The sequence below is a fragment of the Motacilla alba genome, chromosome 13, assembly GCF_015832195.1.
Source record: "Motacilla alba alba isolate MOTALB_02 chromosome 13, Motacilla_alba_V1.0_pri, whole genome shotgun sequence".
NCBI lineage: Eukaryota > Metazoa > Chordata > Aves > Passeriformes > Motacillidae > Motacilla > Motacilla alba.
Window position 1 is genome coordinate 4,329,100 of NC_052028.1, and position 14,701 is coordinate 4,343,800.

Here is a 14,701-nt window from a genome sequence, read left to right on the forward strand (position 1 = left end):
GGTGTGGTGAAGTTCAGTCATATATTCACCCACAGCTGAGCTTTTAGTCTGGTCCACAGCAATGCTGCAAACAGTGTCTGCCAGAGCCTGCTTTCTAAAGCATCAGTCCCTTACAGACCTATGAGGACCATCTTGATTTCAAACCTTAAGTTTTGGCTTTCCAGATACCACAGAGCTGATAAAACACATGTATTTCCATTGCTTGGCCTCTTCACAGTTCGTGCGTGGGCAAAGTACTTAAGTCTTCTATTGTGTTTTTGGAACATTTTAATGCTGCTGTGGGGACAGGAAACACTTCAAACCTCACAAGGAAGAATTTTCACAGGAACAGAAGGTTCCTTGTGAGTCACTATATCCATAGTATTGTTCCAGCTTCAAACCAGTCGAGGTATTTGTTTCTGCAGCTCCTACTAAACACTGTGACAAAACCATGGTACTTTGATAGCTGGAGATCTTTCCATTTTAGCATCAACTATTCATGTCCATTTAGAGCCACCTTTCCTCATGAAAATGTTTTTTAAACTTTGAGAAAAACCTACAGACAACCTGCGACAAACATGGGGTATGAGCAGCAAGTATTCTTTAACTGCAAGGTGTGTTGTATGCCCCTCATCACCACTTCAAATGAACCACTGTGCTGTCTTTATAAAGTTCTCTCTCTTTATAAAGAGCATATTAAAAGAGCAGGCTTGTCATTATTCACTTGCCCCTCCTTGGAAAAGATACAGGATAAAGGAAGAGTATTCCTCTTCAATCTGAATGTTTGTAAAGTCAGTGTGAATTAAACTGAAGCCTTCAGCAAAGCTTAAAAGTAAAAGGCAATTTAAACATGCTAAATTAACCACTGCATCTGAAGGAATGGTATTTTTAATGTTGCTTTTAAAAGTCACTGAATCATTTGAATGTCAAGGTGGTTTGGCAAATCTTGGACTGGCAAAATAAACATTTCTGATAAAATTGCTCCACCTAAGAAAAGAAATATAAATTTGTGTCAGAAGCAGTTGGGCACACAGTTTTTGACAACTGCCACAGACACAGATCAAATTTTGTGCCACTGAGAAGCATGGCCTACTGGCCACTCCAGTACACCAAAATGAGAGCATTATGAGTAACATCAGCCTTAACCTCTTACTTCTAACCAGAGGCTGGAGAAAAAGCCTTCTCTTTGCATATATCCCAAGCACAGATTGTACCACACACCTGAACTTTGTTATTCTGGAGTTGCAAAGTCCCTCTAGAGCAGTTAAAAGTGAAGAAAATCACCACCAGCAATGGTTACATCACTGAACAAAGACTAGGCCAGCCAAAGTCTAAGTAATAATTCTTCGTGGTTTTTCATTTAACTATGCAGTTGTGTTAGCTATTATCTATTAAAAAGTAAATCCTGGAAAGCTTTTGCTTAAATTGGCCTGTTAAGTAGATAGATTTTTTTTTTAATCTATTCTTCATTCATTTGAGATCAGAGGGCAAAGGTGAAAACTTAACATTCTTACAGACAGGCTCTGGAATTGCAGCATTGACCATATTTTGATGTAAGGTGTTAACACAATATACATTTCTCCTTATCACAGTTAGGCATGCAAGCATTCATTCATTTCAAACAAGGAAAGGAGATGCCTTGCAGTACAGTCTCCTTATTAGGAATGGGGAAGCACTGGCAACAGGTAGCAGAACCACTTATGTCCCCATAGGTGTGGCCAGACTGAGTTCTTTATGCATTAGTCACGCCTTAGTAATTTCTAGGATGGTTATTTATTTCTTGAAAGATAACACTGGCCCAAAAAGCCTATTGTCTCACTGCTCAAAAATGACCACATTTACTTAGCAGCAATGCTGGGTTTCAGTCTGGTGGCACCTCTTCTAGTGAAACTTATCCTCAGAATGAGCTGTGTGACAACCAAAGAGGGCAGTGGGCCAAAGAATTACCTTCTCTTTGCCTCTTCATACTGCAGCCGCAGTCGCACCTTCTCGGCCAGCTGGTTACTGCTGCTGCCCATAAACTGAGACAAAAACATCACATCAGCAACTCAGCAACCACTCCTCCCTTGATACTTCCTTGACACTGTTACAAGTGACACTTGATCTTATCAGTCATTTCCTAGTTAAGCCAATCACAACACAGGAACATGCTGCACTTAAATACATTTTTCATTATGTCTTCATATACTTAAACCCCAACAAGATTCAAAAGCTCTTTCGGGCCTAGAAAGAAGAGAAAATCCACCACATCTGTCTTGGGCTTCTATTTCTATGAACACACAAATACCTTTGCAATCCTTCTTCTTCTTAAGTGCTTTTTGCATCCTTAATGAAGCACTGCATTTTGGTTTGGACGACATCTTGCTTTGGCTGTAAAGTCTTAAAGACAAGGGACATCCCACCATGCCCAAATCTGCACATCTTTACTAACATGCGTGGCCCTGACTGAAAATGGCAGCAAACCTTCAAGTAAAGGCTCACAGGAGAGGCTCTGTGCTGTCCTGTGAGAAATAAGATGTACCCCCAGCACTGATCGAGTCCTTACCAAGGCTGGGACCAACCTGACACTTCTGCTCTCCTGGCATGTGTGGGACTGAAGGTTTATGAGCACTACAACTTTGGTGGCATCAAAATAGCTGCACATAAGCTGCTGTTGTCACTTGTAACCCAGTGAAAGGCAAACACTCTTAGGGGAAGAGTCTTCATTGGAGCTTAGCCCAATGCTGCTCAATGTTTCTTGTCTTGTAACTTATTGCAATAAAGAGCTAAAGGAGTGTTTGTATCGCAAGAAGCTACACCTACAGGCAAAATCAAACTTCCTTCCCTTTAATTCCTACCTGCGTTGCTCTGATAGAGACTGTGGGGAAACATCAGGTTGCCTTCAGTGATACATTAAAACTGCATACAGAAACAAAGCCCCACTGCAGTTTAAACCAGAAGTTATGATTTCACAGAAACTTGACCATGCTTGGAAACTCATGGTGAGGCAGTTCTACACACACTTCAGAGGAATGTCTCCACGTGCACAAGGCTTCTCACACATTACTCACATTTCCTGAAACATCTGTCTGGGAGCTGACATCCAGGTACTGCCGGGGTAGCAGAGGGCTGGAGCTTTCCACAGACATGCTGCTGGCCCACAGGTCTGACTGGGATCCTCTGTCATTCACAAAGCTGTCTTTTAACCTGGCTAAGCTCTAAAACCACAAAAAAAAAAAAAAAATCATGAGGTGAGCTCACTTCTGCCCGAAGTACCTCAGTAGCTACGTAACTCCAGCCTAACCCCATGACTCAGATCTGACCATGTCTGCTGTGCCCACTCAGACTCTGCAAACTCGAGGTCAGGCATGGCTGGACTGTATTTTACACTTCTCATTTCCAGCATCTGAAGAACTGCAGAGGCTGTGGTCCAACCACAACACAAAACTAGTCTAATAAAAACCTCAGTTACGTATCTGAAATACAAAACACTTGAATTATTTCTCAGAAATTCAATCTTCTGGCAATGGTGACACAAATACTATAAAGTCATCTTGTTTCAATACCTGAATGAGGTCTTGTTTTTCCTTCTCCCCTGACGTGATGGCCTTCTTGAGAGCTTTCATTTCACTTAAAATGGCTTGTGCCTCATCCAGTTTGTAGCCACCTTGAGTGTCAGACATTTTCATGTCAATTCTGTATGGAAATTTTAATAAACAGTTAGCTAACACTTAAAAACATCCAGTTAATTGAATCATCCTAGATGCATGTGTCTTGACATGGATTTTTAACAAAAAACACTTCAAACTGTAACAAGGACAACAGAAAGAACAAAGGACCCTACTCCCCACGGCCTAAGTTACTCCACTCAGCAGTACAGTAAGCTAGAACTCTGATTTCAGCAATATCATCATCTCTTTGAATCCTTAGGGAGGACAAAGGTGCACACCAACCCCCAAAACAGTGTGTTAGGGCAGACTGCTGCTAACTGCCTTGTTCCTAACCTAGAGAGGATCAGCTTAGCCATCTATGAGAATTACCTTATTTTCAGGCATGATTTCAAAAGCCAGGCACAGATTCACATGCACAGATGCATTTGCTTGCACAATTGAATTACAAGCCACTTCATCCTTCCCCTTCCTCACAGGAATTCTACCAGGGTTGACCCTTTTAATAAATATTTATCTGAAAGATGCCAGATGTCTAGTCACACAAAGGTAAGTACCTGAAACTTTTCCTGCCCTTCCACTCTATCTCCAGTTTTTCCTCAGTGCCCTCAATCAGTGGCTCTTATAATTATGACAACAGGCTGAAGTGTCATCCATATTGAGCAGCACTGAGTAAAACAGAGTATCAGTTAATTGATGAGATCCTGCTTCAAACTCTTTTTGCCATGAAGCCAGTTCTAATATGGTCAATCCCATAGAGGCACTGATTTGAGAGAACTCCCCCCTGGCTGTGTACTGCTTTCAGCCTAAAGATACCATCAGCAGCATATTTCAGCTTATGTTATTTAGGCAGCTATTTATAAATGTAGTGGGGGATGCATTGCAAGCCAGAGATGTTCTGAAAAAAAAGATCTTGAGAACACACTTACTTCTTCAGGGTTTGAAATCCATGCTCTTTGTACTGGAGCTCTTGCTTCATGTGAGCTACTTCTCTCTTGAGTTTATTAACCTGCAGCAAGGTGTCACATTTTTAGAATGCTACTTTATATGAGTATTTAGGTACAGCACTACCCATGCAATTCAAAACTTATTCAGTGTAGACAGTACTCTAAACAAAGTTTCCAGGCAATCAGCTCATTTCAAGAGCAGGAAACAGCCCTGACTGCCTCCTCATCAGGACTTTATCACTGGCCAGGGCTGTATCCAATAGCTGCTATCACACCTCTTAACAAGGGGCTCAAGGGAAGCTCCAGCCATGTAACTGGAAAAATTGAGAAAAATTCAAAAAAGAGAGCAATGAAACACATGTCAACTTTGCTCAGAAATGTTTAAAACCTTCCCAGTCATTAAAAAAACTGCTGAGCATCAGGAGAAGAGTTACCCTGCAGCACCTGAAGCCACCCTGCAAGCTCCCCAGAGAAAAGACCCCACTGCACGAGTAACCCAGCAGGATGATAATCCATATTGTAAATGCACTGACCCTACAGCTAGCTGTTTTATATTCCTCCACAGAGGCCACACTGACCTACTTTACTTTAGTCCTTTCTTCCTCCCAAACTGAGCTCTGCATGAGAGCACACCCTCCCCTGCTGACAGCCTGCACTAAGCCCTGCACGGAACAGCTGCCAGTCCCTGGGGAGGACCCCAGCTCTCCAGCACTGCAGGAGCCAGCATGCAGCTCCACATCCCACAGCCATCCTGCACTGCCAGCTGCCAAGCCAGCCTAGTCTAAGGTGGGGAAAAAAAAACTGTTTTAAATTCCTAAGACTGCAACTGTTAGAAAATTGTGATAAACGACCTCCTAAATGGCAACATTATCTCTTCCAAATGCTTTGGCATCTCCTTTCAGTATTTGCCATGAGGTCTGGAAATACCTGAACATTACTCATGACAAGCAAAGGTCCATTTGTACTACTCACCCTGGATTTTGTAGTAGCAATCTCTGCTTTGAGGATCTCGGGGTCATACTTGGAACTCGACGAGGAGCCAGAAAGCACTGGAACAAACACAGAGCCAGTTCAGCAGCTCTGCCTTCCTCCCTACACTTTTACCAGCCCCACCACAGATTGAGATCTCCCATCACTCCTGCACACCCACACCTCCACACACTGGGTTTGTTACCCAGTTTCCACTGCTCAAAGACAGGGCAAGGCAATAGTGCAGTCAAGTACTCCACAAAAAGTGCAGACTGAATGGGCCAAAGCATGTCCTACATCTCCAAAGTCTGGATTTGTTCCAGGTTAACACACTTAACTCAAACTCCCAAACACGTTCACTCCATTCAGTGGTGTGGCTTCCTGCATTTCCAAAGGCATTTAACAGAACTGAAGGGACAGGCATTGCATGAAGGTTTACTCAATTTATTTTCAGACTTCCTCATTGAGCAAACAATCCACTGAATGTTTAGAAACAAAGAAAAGCAAAGAATGAGAAGAAACTGAAAAATGTGTTGCAAGCCTTTTCACAGCCTTGAGGACATGACCAACCATACAATGTGTCACACCAGATTAAATCAATGTCCCATTAAGAGCAGAACTCTCTTCTCAGCAGCAGTTAAACCCTTCTGCCTCAGAAGGTACAGAAGCTCCCCAGTGTGCAATGTTGTTAGAAGTAGCTGTAGGCAAGGGAGATATTCTGATCCTTGCAGCCATCAGTTTATGCCCTATAAAACATGGGAAAGCATTTCTAGTTATTTCTGTTTGGTTGTATTTTTCAAGCCAGATCCCATCTCGCCCATGTAACTCATGTTCTCGGGGCATTGCTCTGGGTAGAGTACTCCTAAGAAAAGAGCAAACCCAGTTCTTTAGAGATGAGGGACAGCATCCTTGTCAAACAAGAACCCTTCAGTTGACAGAAATCTACTTAAAAATTTTAACACCAGGCACAGGATTAGCCAGTGGAATTCTCCACCATCACACACAACTCACAAGAGTGAAACACGGGGAGGTTCTTGGCTGGCAAGAACACAGAGAATCTGTAATACTGAGGATTATAACAAAAATTCTGGAATACGTGCAGGAAATAAATCCTGTTCTGGACATTTTCCAGCTCCTAACTAGTACCAGTAAGGAGGAAATACAGCATTCTATGAAGATTTCTGCACCAAATCTTGAAGTGACATTGGTATTGATGCGTTGTGACACAGAATATGGAGCACAAACTGCTGTTCTGCACACACAGAGAGGAAATCCAGCAGCAGTGACTTGGAACATGGCATGAAATACAGACCCTCAGCTTCCCTAGACCATCACTTGACTACCTGGGATATAAAACTACAAAAGGGCTTGGGAATACCACCCAAGATGGACCTTCTCACAGTGTTTCTGTACTTTAAACAGGGGAATCAAGGAAAATACCATGGAAGTTAACTTTTTCACACTGAGCCAACCACCACATTTTTTTAGCATTTATTGAAGCCCATGCAGAAAATCTGCACATTGACTGCAGTGACTGAGCCACACACAGGAGTGTTTCACAACCATCAGCCTTTACCAAACAGGTGCTGGGCAGATACCATTTCTGAAACAAACTGACCATGGCACACCAGCCCAGGGCTCTATCCAAGGACCATGCCTCTTACTGTCCTACAGGGTGCACAGCTGAGGCAAGAGCTGGTTCAGAGCTCACTAAGTACTCACAGCTGGTCTGAGAGCCCAGTTTGTGCTCCCAAACATCGTGCAGCTGCCGATACTCCTGCTGGGCCAGTTCAAGCCTCTGCTGTTTCACTTGGTAGATCTCCTTCTGGGCAGCAATGGCCTCCTGGGCCAGGACAAGGTAATCCTTCAGCATGTGCTCCTGCTCCCTCCTCCATTGCACCCGAGGGTCCTCTATCTGAGTTGTTTCTTGGAGAGAAAACAGAAGAAAGCAAGATCAACAGAATGCAGGTTTATTCTGCTACTTGGAAAAGCTCCACTGCTTATGACATTTTAAAATAGTCTCTTGCCCCATCCCTGTGATGAAAAAGTTGAATAAAGACATTTTCCTTTTTTTCTAAGGAGGTGACTGTTGATCCACAATGAATTCCAATGCGTTCTGCCATGCTGGATAGAATAATTCACAACAAATCTGTCATGTAACTCTCCAACTCCTCTGCTGCTGAAGCTGCCCTGGTTTTGGCTCTTAAAAAACATCCACCCAAGAATATGCATGCACAGTTCTAAAATACTGGCATTGACTGTTATACTTATCTTTATTGTAACTGCTTTATAACATTACTAATAAAATACCTCTACTATTTCACTGATAAAACTTTCAGAATGTATCACTGCCTCATAACTGCATTATATTGCACCTGACAACATGAAAGCAATTACAACTCTGCCCATCCTCTTTGGCTGCCAAGTGGCTTTTATTGCAGGGGGGAAAGAAAACCTGCTCACTCAGATTCCAGAGGCAAGTAAAAATAAAGTCTGACTGAATCACAGATTTGTGAAAGCATCTTAAATGACATTATATGAACAGAATCTCAGAGAGGAGTAAACATTTCCTTTAGGGAAAGCAAGCACAGCAGTAAATGGCTGAAGGATATGGGAGGTGGAGTTTAGGGTAACATAGGGAATGCAGCAGTTACAGCACTTCCACCTCCGTCACCCCAACACAACCAATATATTCCTTTCCAGGTTTCTAATCATGAAAAAGGGGTAAGGTCACAGACATGCAGCTACTCCTAATACTAACGAGGTAAATTTATGGTCAGTGCTTGTCTCTGTTTTGTGCAGAAGTGCCCAAAACATTTTTCATTTCTATTTCAAGGCTATTACATGTTCTTGCTTGGAGCAGGTTCCAATATTTAGTTGACCAAGTGCTCTGAACTGTCTAAACTAACATGCTTGAATAAGGATGCCTAGTTACCACATAATGAATAATTAATAGAAAGGACTTGCTTGAAACTATCAGTGGGAATCTAATCTGCATATCTTAAGAGCCTCTTTAAATATTTAGCAAAAGCTGCCAGAGTGGAAGGTATGAGCAGCTCTTAAGTGAGTCGGGCGTAAGACCAACACAGCAGTACACAGGATGTGGGGAAGAGAAGTTAGACAATATTCTTAGCAGCAGAACTAGAAATAAAGGGTTTACCCAAGGGATGGACACTCAATCCTTTTCACAAGCTGTCCATGATCATGCTGAGGAGAAAATTAATTGGCTACTCCAGCAGTAAGTTGTTTCTAACAATATCTCAAGACCCAAAAGAGCACATGGCACTTCAAATTACATGGCAAAACTTGGAGAAGCCACAAAATGCATTAAAAAAACCCTAGTATAGTTTGTAGAAGTATTTCAACAGAGTCTTTTACAGGTCCTGCAAGCAGAAGCAGTATTTCAGCTGATACAATATTAAAGCTAGGCCTGGACCTAAAAAGCTGCCCCAAAATATTATGAGGGAAAAGCAGCTGCTTGTACCAGCTGTAGGGGCCCTCATGGATAGCACTGTGGTCTTAGAGGGAACAACAGAAAGATCAGGAGGGCACAGAACCTGTAAGACTCTGACATCCCCATGCTCCTGCCTCAATTTTTGTCCCCAAATCCCATTTTCCAGATAACCATTACACACACCCAGATGAAGCAACTGCCTTTTCTCCACAGCTGAACCAGAAAGGAAAAGTCTGCTGTTACCCAGGGAGCTGCCCCCACATTCCCAGACATGCAGCTTCCTTGGACACGACTACACAGTCACCAGCAACTGAGACTTAGGGCTCTCTAATTTCCAGCATAAAAAGTATGTTGGCAACGTGCCCGTGGCTCTTCAAGTCTGATGCAGGACACTGGATCGTAAGTCTACCTCAACATAAGTCTTCAAGCCTGGTTATTTCCAGTTTTTCCTTAGACTAGCAGCCCATTCTTCCTATAATCCCAAGAAGGGTGGTAGAAGCTGCTGCAGGAAAATTCCTCTATTATAAGCAATGAGGAGGAAGACTGCAAAAGCCCCCAGTCCTGAACACCTCTGTGAGGGGGTGAAGCACTGCCAGTGCTCCAAGCCCATCCACAATCTGGCCCAGGGAATGCTCAGCAGACAGCTCAAAGAGAGGATGGACAACACAATGAGGTACTGAAATGCTTTGTGTCCAGATTTATTCTAAATATTCACCTCAACCTTTTCAGTAATCAAAGCACTAACTGTAACCCCTTGATTGCAGCTCTGAGCTTTGGTTTTCAAACATGTAAAACCAATCAACAGAAGTGTTGGCCAAGGGCTCTCACTGAGCCCAGCTACTGAGAAATGCATAATACATTCAGAAGTGAGATGAAAGAACTATACAAATGCAGGCTATTACATCATTTGTTGTCTTGTGAATTCCTAATTTAATGTTGAGTTTGTCATAAATAAATTGGCTTGCTTCATGTTGGAGGAATGCAGGTTTACAATGCTAACATCAGCATCATTTCTTTGTGTAAATCACACTCCAAAGTTCTCCCAGAGAGGCACACTCAAGGCTATGCATTAATACTTTATTAGGAATATTCTGGGTACTCAATTCAATTTAATTGTATTTATTTTCCCTCAGAGAGGTGGTTACAATTGTTCTCCATCTTGCTTCTTTTAATGGCTCCTACCTTTAGATTTCATTTAAGACTATTCTTGGGCTCATTTCTGATAATTAGTCTCAAATACTTGTGCAGTATGAGCAAGACCCAACACAGCTCCATTCCCTTCCCACCCTCAGCAGTTCCTTCCTGCCAGGGAATCTGCCAGACACCTTGGAGAGGAAGAAGGTTTTGGACACTCTCCAGAGGATACTTCAACATGAACCACAAAGCTGAGCTGCTTGATTAGGTTAAGGTAAATGGATGTGTTCTGCTCTGTTGTGATCTGGATTAGAGCTGGCACAATAAATATGTCATGAGCTTGTTCCTCTTCCTCTTAACTTTTTAGCTGGAATTCTCATTTAAATATTGAGGCCTCTGACATCCCACAGAAGTGTAAGTTTTTAAAAGGCACTGTTAGTAAGCAGGTAGGTGTAAGCACAGCTGGAAGGCTTCTCTGCATGCCCCCAAATCTTGTGGTGCCTGTGAGTGGCACAGACCAGGGGTAACTGCCCCAGACCTGCAATCAGATCTCTGCATGCTCGCCCTGCACCAAGTCAAATGTATAAATTAAACCATATTTGGTTTGTCCCAACTGCATTCAACCATTCAGGCTGGAAAAGGCCTTTAGGATCACTGAGTCCAACCTCAAACTTAACAACGCTGGAGTTTCTGCTAACTGAAACACCCCAGAGGTCCAACAGGCTTCCATGTCCCACAGCTCCAGGTCAAGGATATTTTCCTATTCCTAGACTGAAATGGACACCTGACCTGGTCTTACAGACCTGCAGGAGATCCAAATTTGTGCCTTGCAACTTAGCACCTTCAAAAGCAAAGTTTGTCCACTCCTCCCCCTGCAGATCTCCTTTGTGTGATCCTGTAGACTTGCCTACCCTTTCCAACTCTCCAATAAAAAGAAAAATTAGCATCCCCTACCTCACAGAAAAATAGTTAAGATGAAGCCATTTAAAGATATATCATCCTAAGATCACAGGATTTACATAAGTTCTAAATAAAAATATTTGTGTCACCTTTACATCTGGAAACTTCTGATCTTTGTATTGTGAGGGTCAGTTGGAGCTTTTGGGAATGGGCTTTTTTCATTCTGCATTTTTAACACCCAAGAGAAGTTGCTAAAGCTTGGAGGGTGCAGTCTCAGGCCAGGTGAAGTTGTGGCAGTTTTGAAAAAGGGAAGGGGATGAAGATGAAGATACCCAAGGAGGGAAAAAATCCAGCAACAAAAAAAAATGCACCAGACTTCCATATTTTTATTTTAAAAAAATCATGTAATTTTCAAAAATAAAAAAAAAAAGAAAAAAGTTTAAGTTCTCAGTTGAAGTCCTAGAAGTAGATTTTTAAAAACCCACAACTTAAAAGCACTTCAAGGCACTTTTGTCTTTTAAAAGTTTCTCTCAGCACGAGTTGCAAGCTCCCCTAAAAGGACATGGTTCTGCTGTGAATTTCTGGGCTGCAGCTGGAGCTGCTCTGTAAAGAGAATCAAAGTCACTGATTTGTTCTGCTTATTACTTTTCCAGGGGATTTGTTCTAGCCTAACCCATTACAGTTATTCTAGTAATGTCTGTGATGATATAACAATGCTGTATTTTCCTATAATTCAAATGAGCTTACAAAATTAACTTTTGGTCTATCAAGCAGTCTAGGAAAGGGTGTAAGCAGTGGCTTAGTTTGAGGGCACAGGATAAAGACACCCCAAGCCTGAACCCTGAACAGGACATCCCAAGCTTACTTGAGGGTTTTGTCTCCAGCAAAGGCAGTGTGAGCTCCTGCAGCCAAGGGAGCTCCTGCTCATTCAGCTCACCCCTGCCAGGGAACCAACACAAGACCTTTGCACTGTTTCTGATGGTCTTGCCACAGGGACAAACTCCAGGCTAAGAACAAACTCCAGATCACTGCTACCCAGCTGGACTCCTCAGCAGAACCAAATCTGACAGAGGTGTGTCCATAGTATTGGCTTGAACGTGGCTGCCAATTTGAAGATTGCAACCCAGAAGGTGTCAAATTCCTGTTCAGAGAGGGAAGTATTTGTATGATGGAAGAGGAAAGGATTTGATTTCACGAGCTGCAGATCTCATTGACTCTAAAACATGCTGTTAGCAACTCTGTAGTTTTGTGTTCAGTAAACTTTAATAGAGGCACAAATCACTCTGCAAAAACACAGTAGCATGTCACTTACTGGTGTTGTGGTCTATGTAATAGACTCCAACCTGAGGGTCATAAGCTTCTTCCCATCCTAAGGGCAACTCATCACTGATGCAGTCAGCAAAGGTCAGTGGTTTAGTATACCTGAAATGCAAGATAATATTTAGCACAAATAAAAGAACACTCCCATATGCCTGTTCCAAACAACTGACCAGAAAACAAATGCCACAAGGGCTTCAGTATCAAACCAAACAGAATTGAAAAATATTTTAAAGACTTTGTTCTTATTAAATAATACACCACCAACTCTTCCCTTTCTCCATCTGAAGTTAGAGCAAGATGAATTCATTCTGACAGAGCTCCGGAGCCTTGCCTGGCTCAGCCAGTACTCGCTTGACAAAGGAACATTAAGAACTTTGCCAGAAACAATTCCTGCCTCTCCAGTGAAAGAACAAGACTGTTTGCAGGCAAGTCCTGTACCAAAAATATGTAGACAAGAAGGAGCAAGATGAGAAATGCAATTTGCATAGCATGAATAAGTAAGACTGAACAATCAATAGCAAGTGCTGAGGACTGTGGGACCACTTGTCATGCAACTTCTCTCATTTGCATTGCAATATGCTCTGTTTCATTAATGACAAACAAGATTAGTTTCTCAGTATCAGAAAACGTGTAACCCACTCCGTCCGAACAAGGAAGTATTTCCACAGCACTGCTCTGATGCGTTTTTCTATTACAGAGCACAGCCAGAAACACTCTGAAGGCCTGTATGGGTAAACACAAAGCTGAGAGTACCCACTCCTTGAGTGACCACACAGATTTTAATCACCAAAACCTCGTCCCTTTCCTCCCTTTCACTCAGAGTTAATGAGGTTCAGCTTGCACCAACAAAACTGCAAACCAAACAGCACTGCAGGGAGGCACAAGCCAGGAGGAATTAATCCTGCAGGTGCCTCACAACCCCAGCTGCCAAAAGCACAATGTGCCAGAGGCCCAGAGATCCATCACACAAGCCTAGTGCTCGGCATGGTGTATGGATGTATGGATGGAAGGGGGTTGAGTGTGCCTTCCCAGAGAAGCCCTCGTGGCAGAGAGCACAGGACACACAGTACAACACCACAGTCCCTCCAGGCGGGCACACACAGAGAGCAAAGGGGTGAGCAAGCACCTACAGAGCTGCACCCAACTCTGCCACATGCAAGCAGCCCATCACAGGGAGCCAGAGGGGGACACAGAGCAGCTCTGCAACCCACTGCAAGAGACTGGACAGCTCTCCAGCAAAGTCTTCCCCATCCAAGGGTAATTAAGGAGGGCTGACAGACAAAGTTTTACTAAGTTCTGAGGAGACGTCATCTGGAGGCACTGAGAACCACCTGGTACTCCCATATTAACATCTTACAGTCACCCATTGTGAAGAGGAATTCTAGGGAAAAAAGCCTTCACCCAGAAGATATTGCCTTCAACTAATATATAAGCCTTCAACATAAAATCAACATTTAACAACTAATGTAACTCCCTTTAAATATGACCTATAAGTCTGGTATGCAGTAAGAATGGGGTGGGAACATTTTTGTAAAAGCCATGTAAGCCACTAACACCTCTAATTTACCTGCTGTTGCATTTCCCTTTCAAAGTATTACCTTTGCCACATAAAGCAGAGTTTCAGTCACTATTCTCTCAGAAAATTTCAATTTAATTTAAAGCTCTGCTGTGCAAAAGAACTCAGACATGGAACTGTGAAACTTTCTCAATAAAGTTACACTGCAGGGTTTATTTTTACAGTTCTTAATCTAGACTGTGTACCAAATGTGTGTTTGTATAGAAAACAGAGATTACCTGAAAATAAAATAGAATCTCAATGCTTGTGATTGCTATGCCTTATCCCACGCTCTTCCCTGTGGATCAAGCTGTCTCCTCTGCCTGAGTATCCAATATGTGCTGCTCTGAGTTGATCAAATCAAAGATGCACAAGGGTAAAAATGCAGAGCAAGGTCAGATACAAGCCATTCTCTGGAGATAACAGAGATGAAAGTGCTGTAGCAAACGTGTTGGCAATGTTAAGTTAAACACCAGGGTTAACACTTTTCCCCTCTCTGAAAATGGCATCTGCTTTTATTTAACCATTGTGGTTCATGTGGAAGCAGCACAGGTAGGGGAGAGGGAGGGCACAGGGCTGAACGCTGAACTAGATGGAGCTGCTCCCATCCCTGAGAGGGGCACAGTCATGCTGGGGTGACAGAACCATGAAATATCCTGAGCTGGAAGGGACCCACAGGGATCACTGAGTCCTGGCCCTGCACAGACAACCCAACAATCCCACCCTGTGCATCCCTGAGAGCATTGTCCAAACACTCCTGGAGCTCTGGCAGCCTTGGAGCCATAACCATTCCCTG

General features: G+C 42.9%; 1 protein-coding gene across 1 annotated transcript in view; it reads right to left on the reverse strand.

Moving 5' to 3' along the window:
• WWC1 (WW and C2 domain containing 1) overlaps nt 1-14,701 on the reverse strand; it is a 66,897-nt gene that overhangs the window by 24,156 nt on the left and 28,040 nt on the right. The window contains exons 2-8 of the mRNA XM_038149978.1: nt 12,343-12,452; nt 7,265-7,468; nt 5,546-5,622; nt 4,556-4,635; nt 3,525-3,654; nt 3,030-3,176; nt 1,927-2,000 (exon numbers count right to left, since the gene is read on the reverse strand). Of these exons, the coding sequence (XP_038005906.1) occupies nt 1,927-2,000; nt 3,030-3,176; nt 3,525-3,654; nt 4,556-4,635; nt 5,546-5,622; nt 7,265-7,468; nt 12,343-12,452 (822 nt within the window). The remainder of the gene's footprint in view (nt 1-1,926; nt 2,001-3,029; nt 3,177-3,524; nt 3,655-4,555; nt 4,636-5,545; nt 5,623-7,264; nt 7,469-12,342; nt 12,453-14,701) is intronic.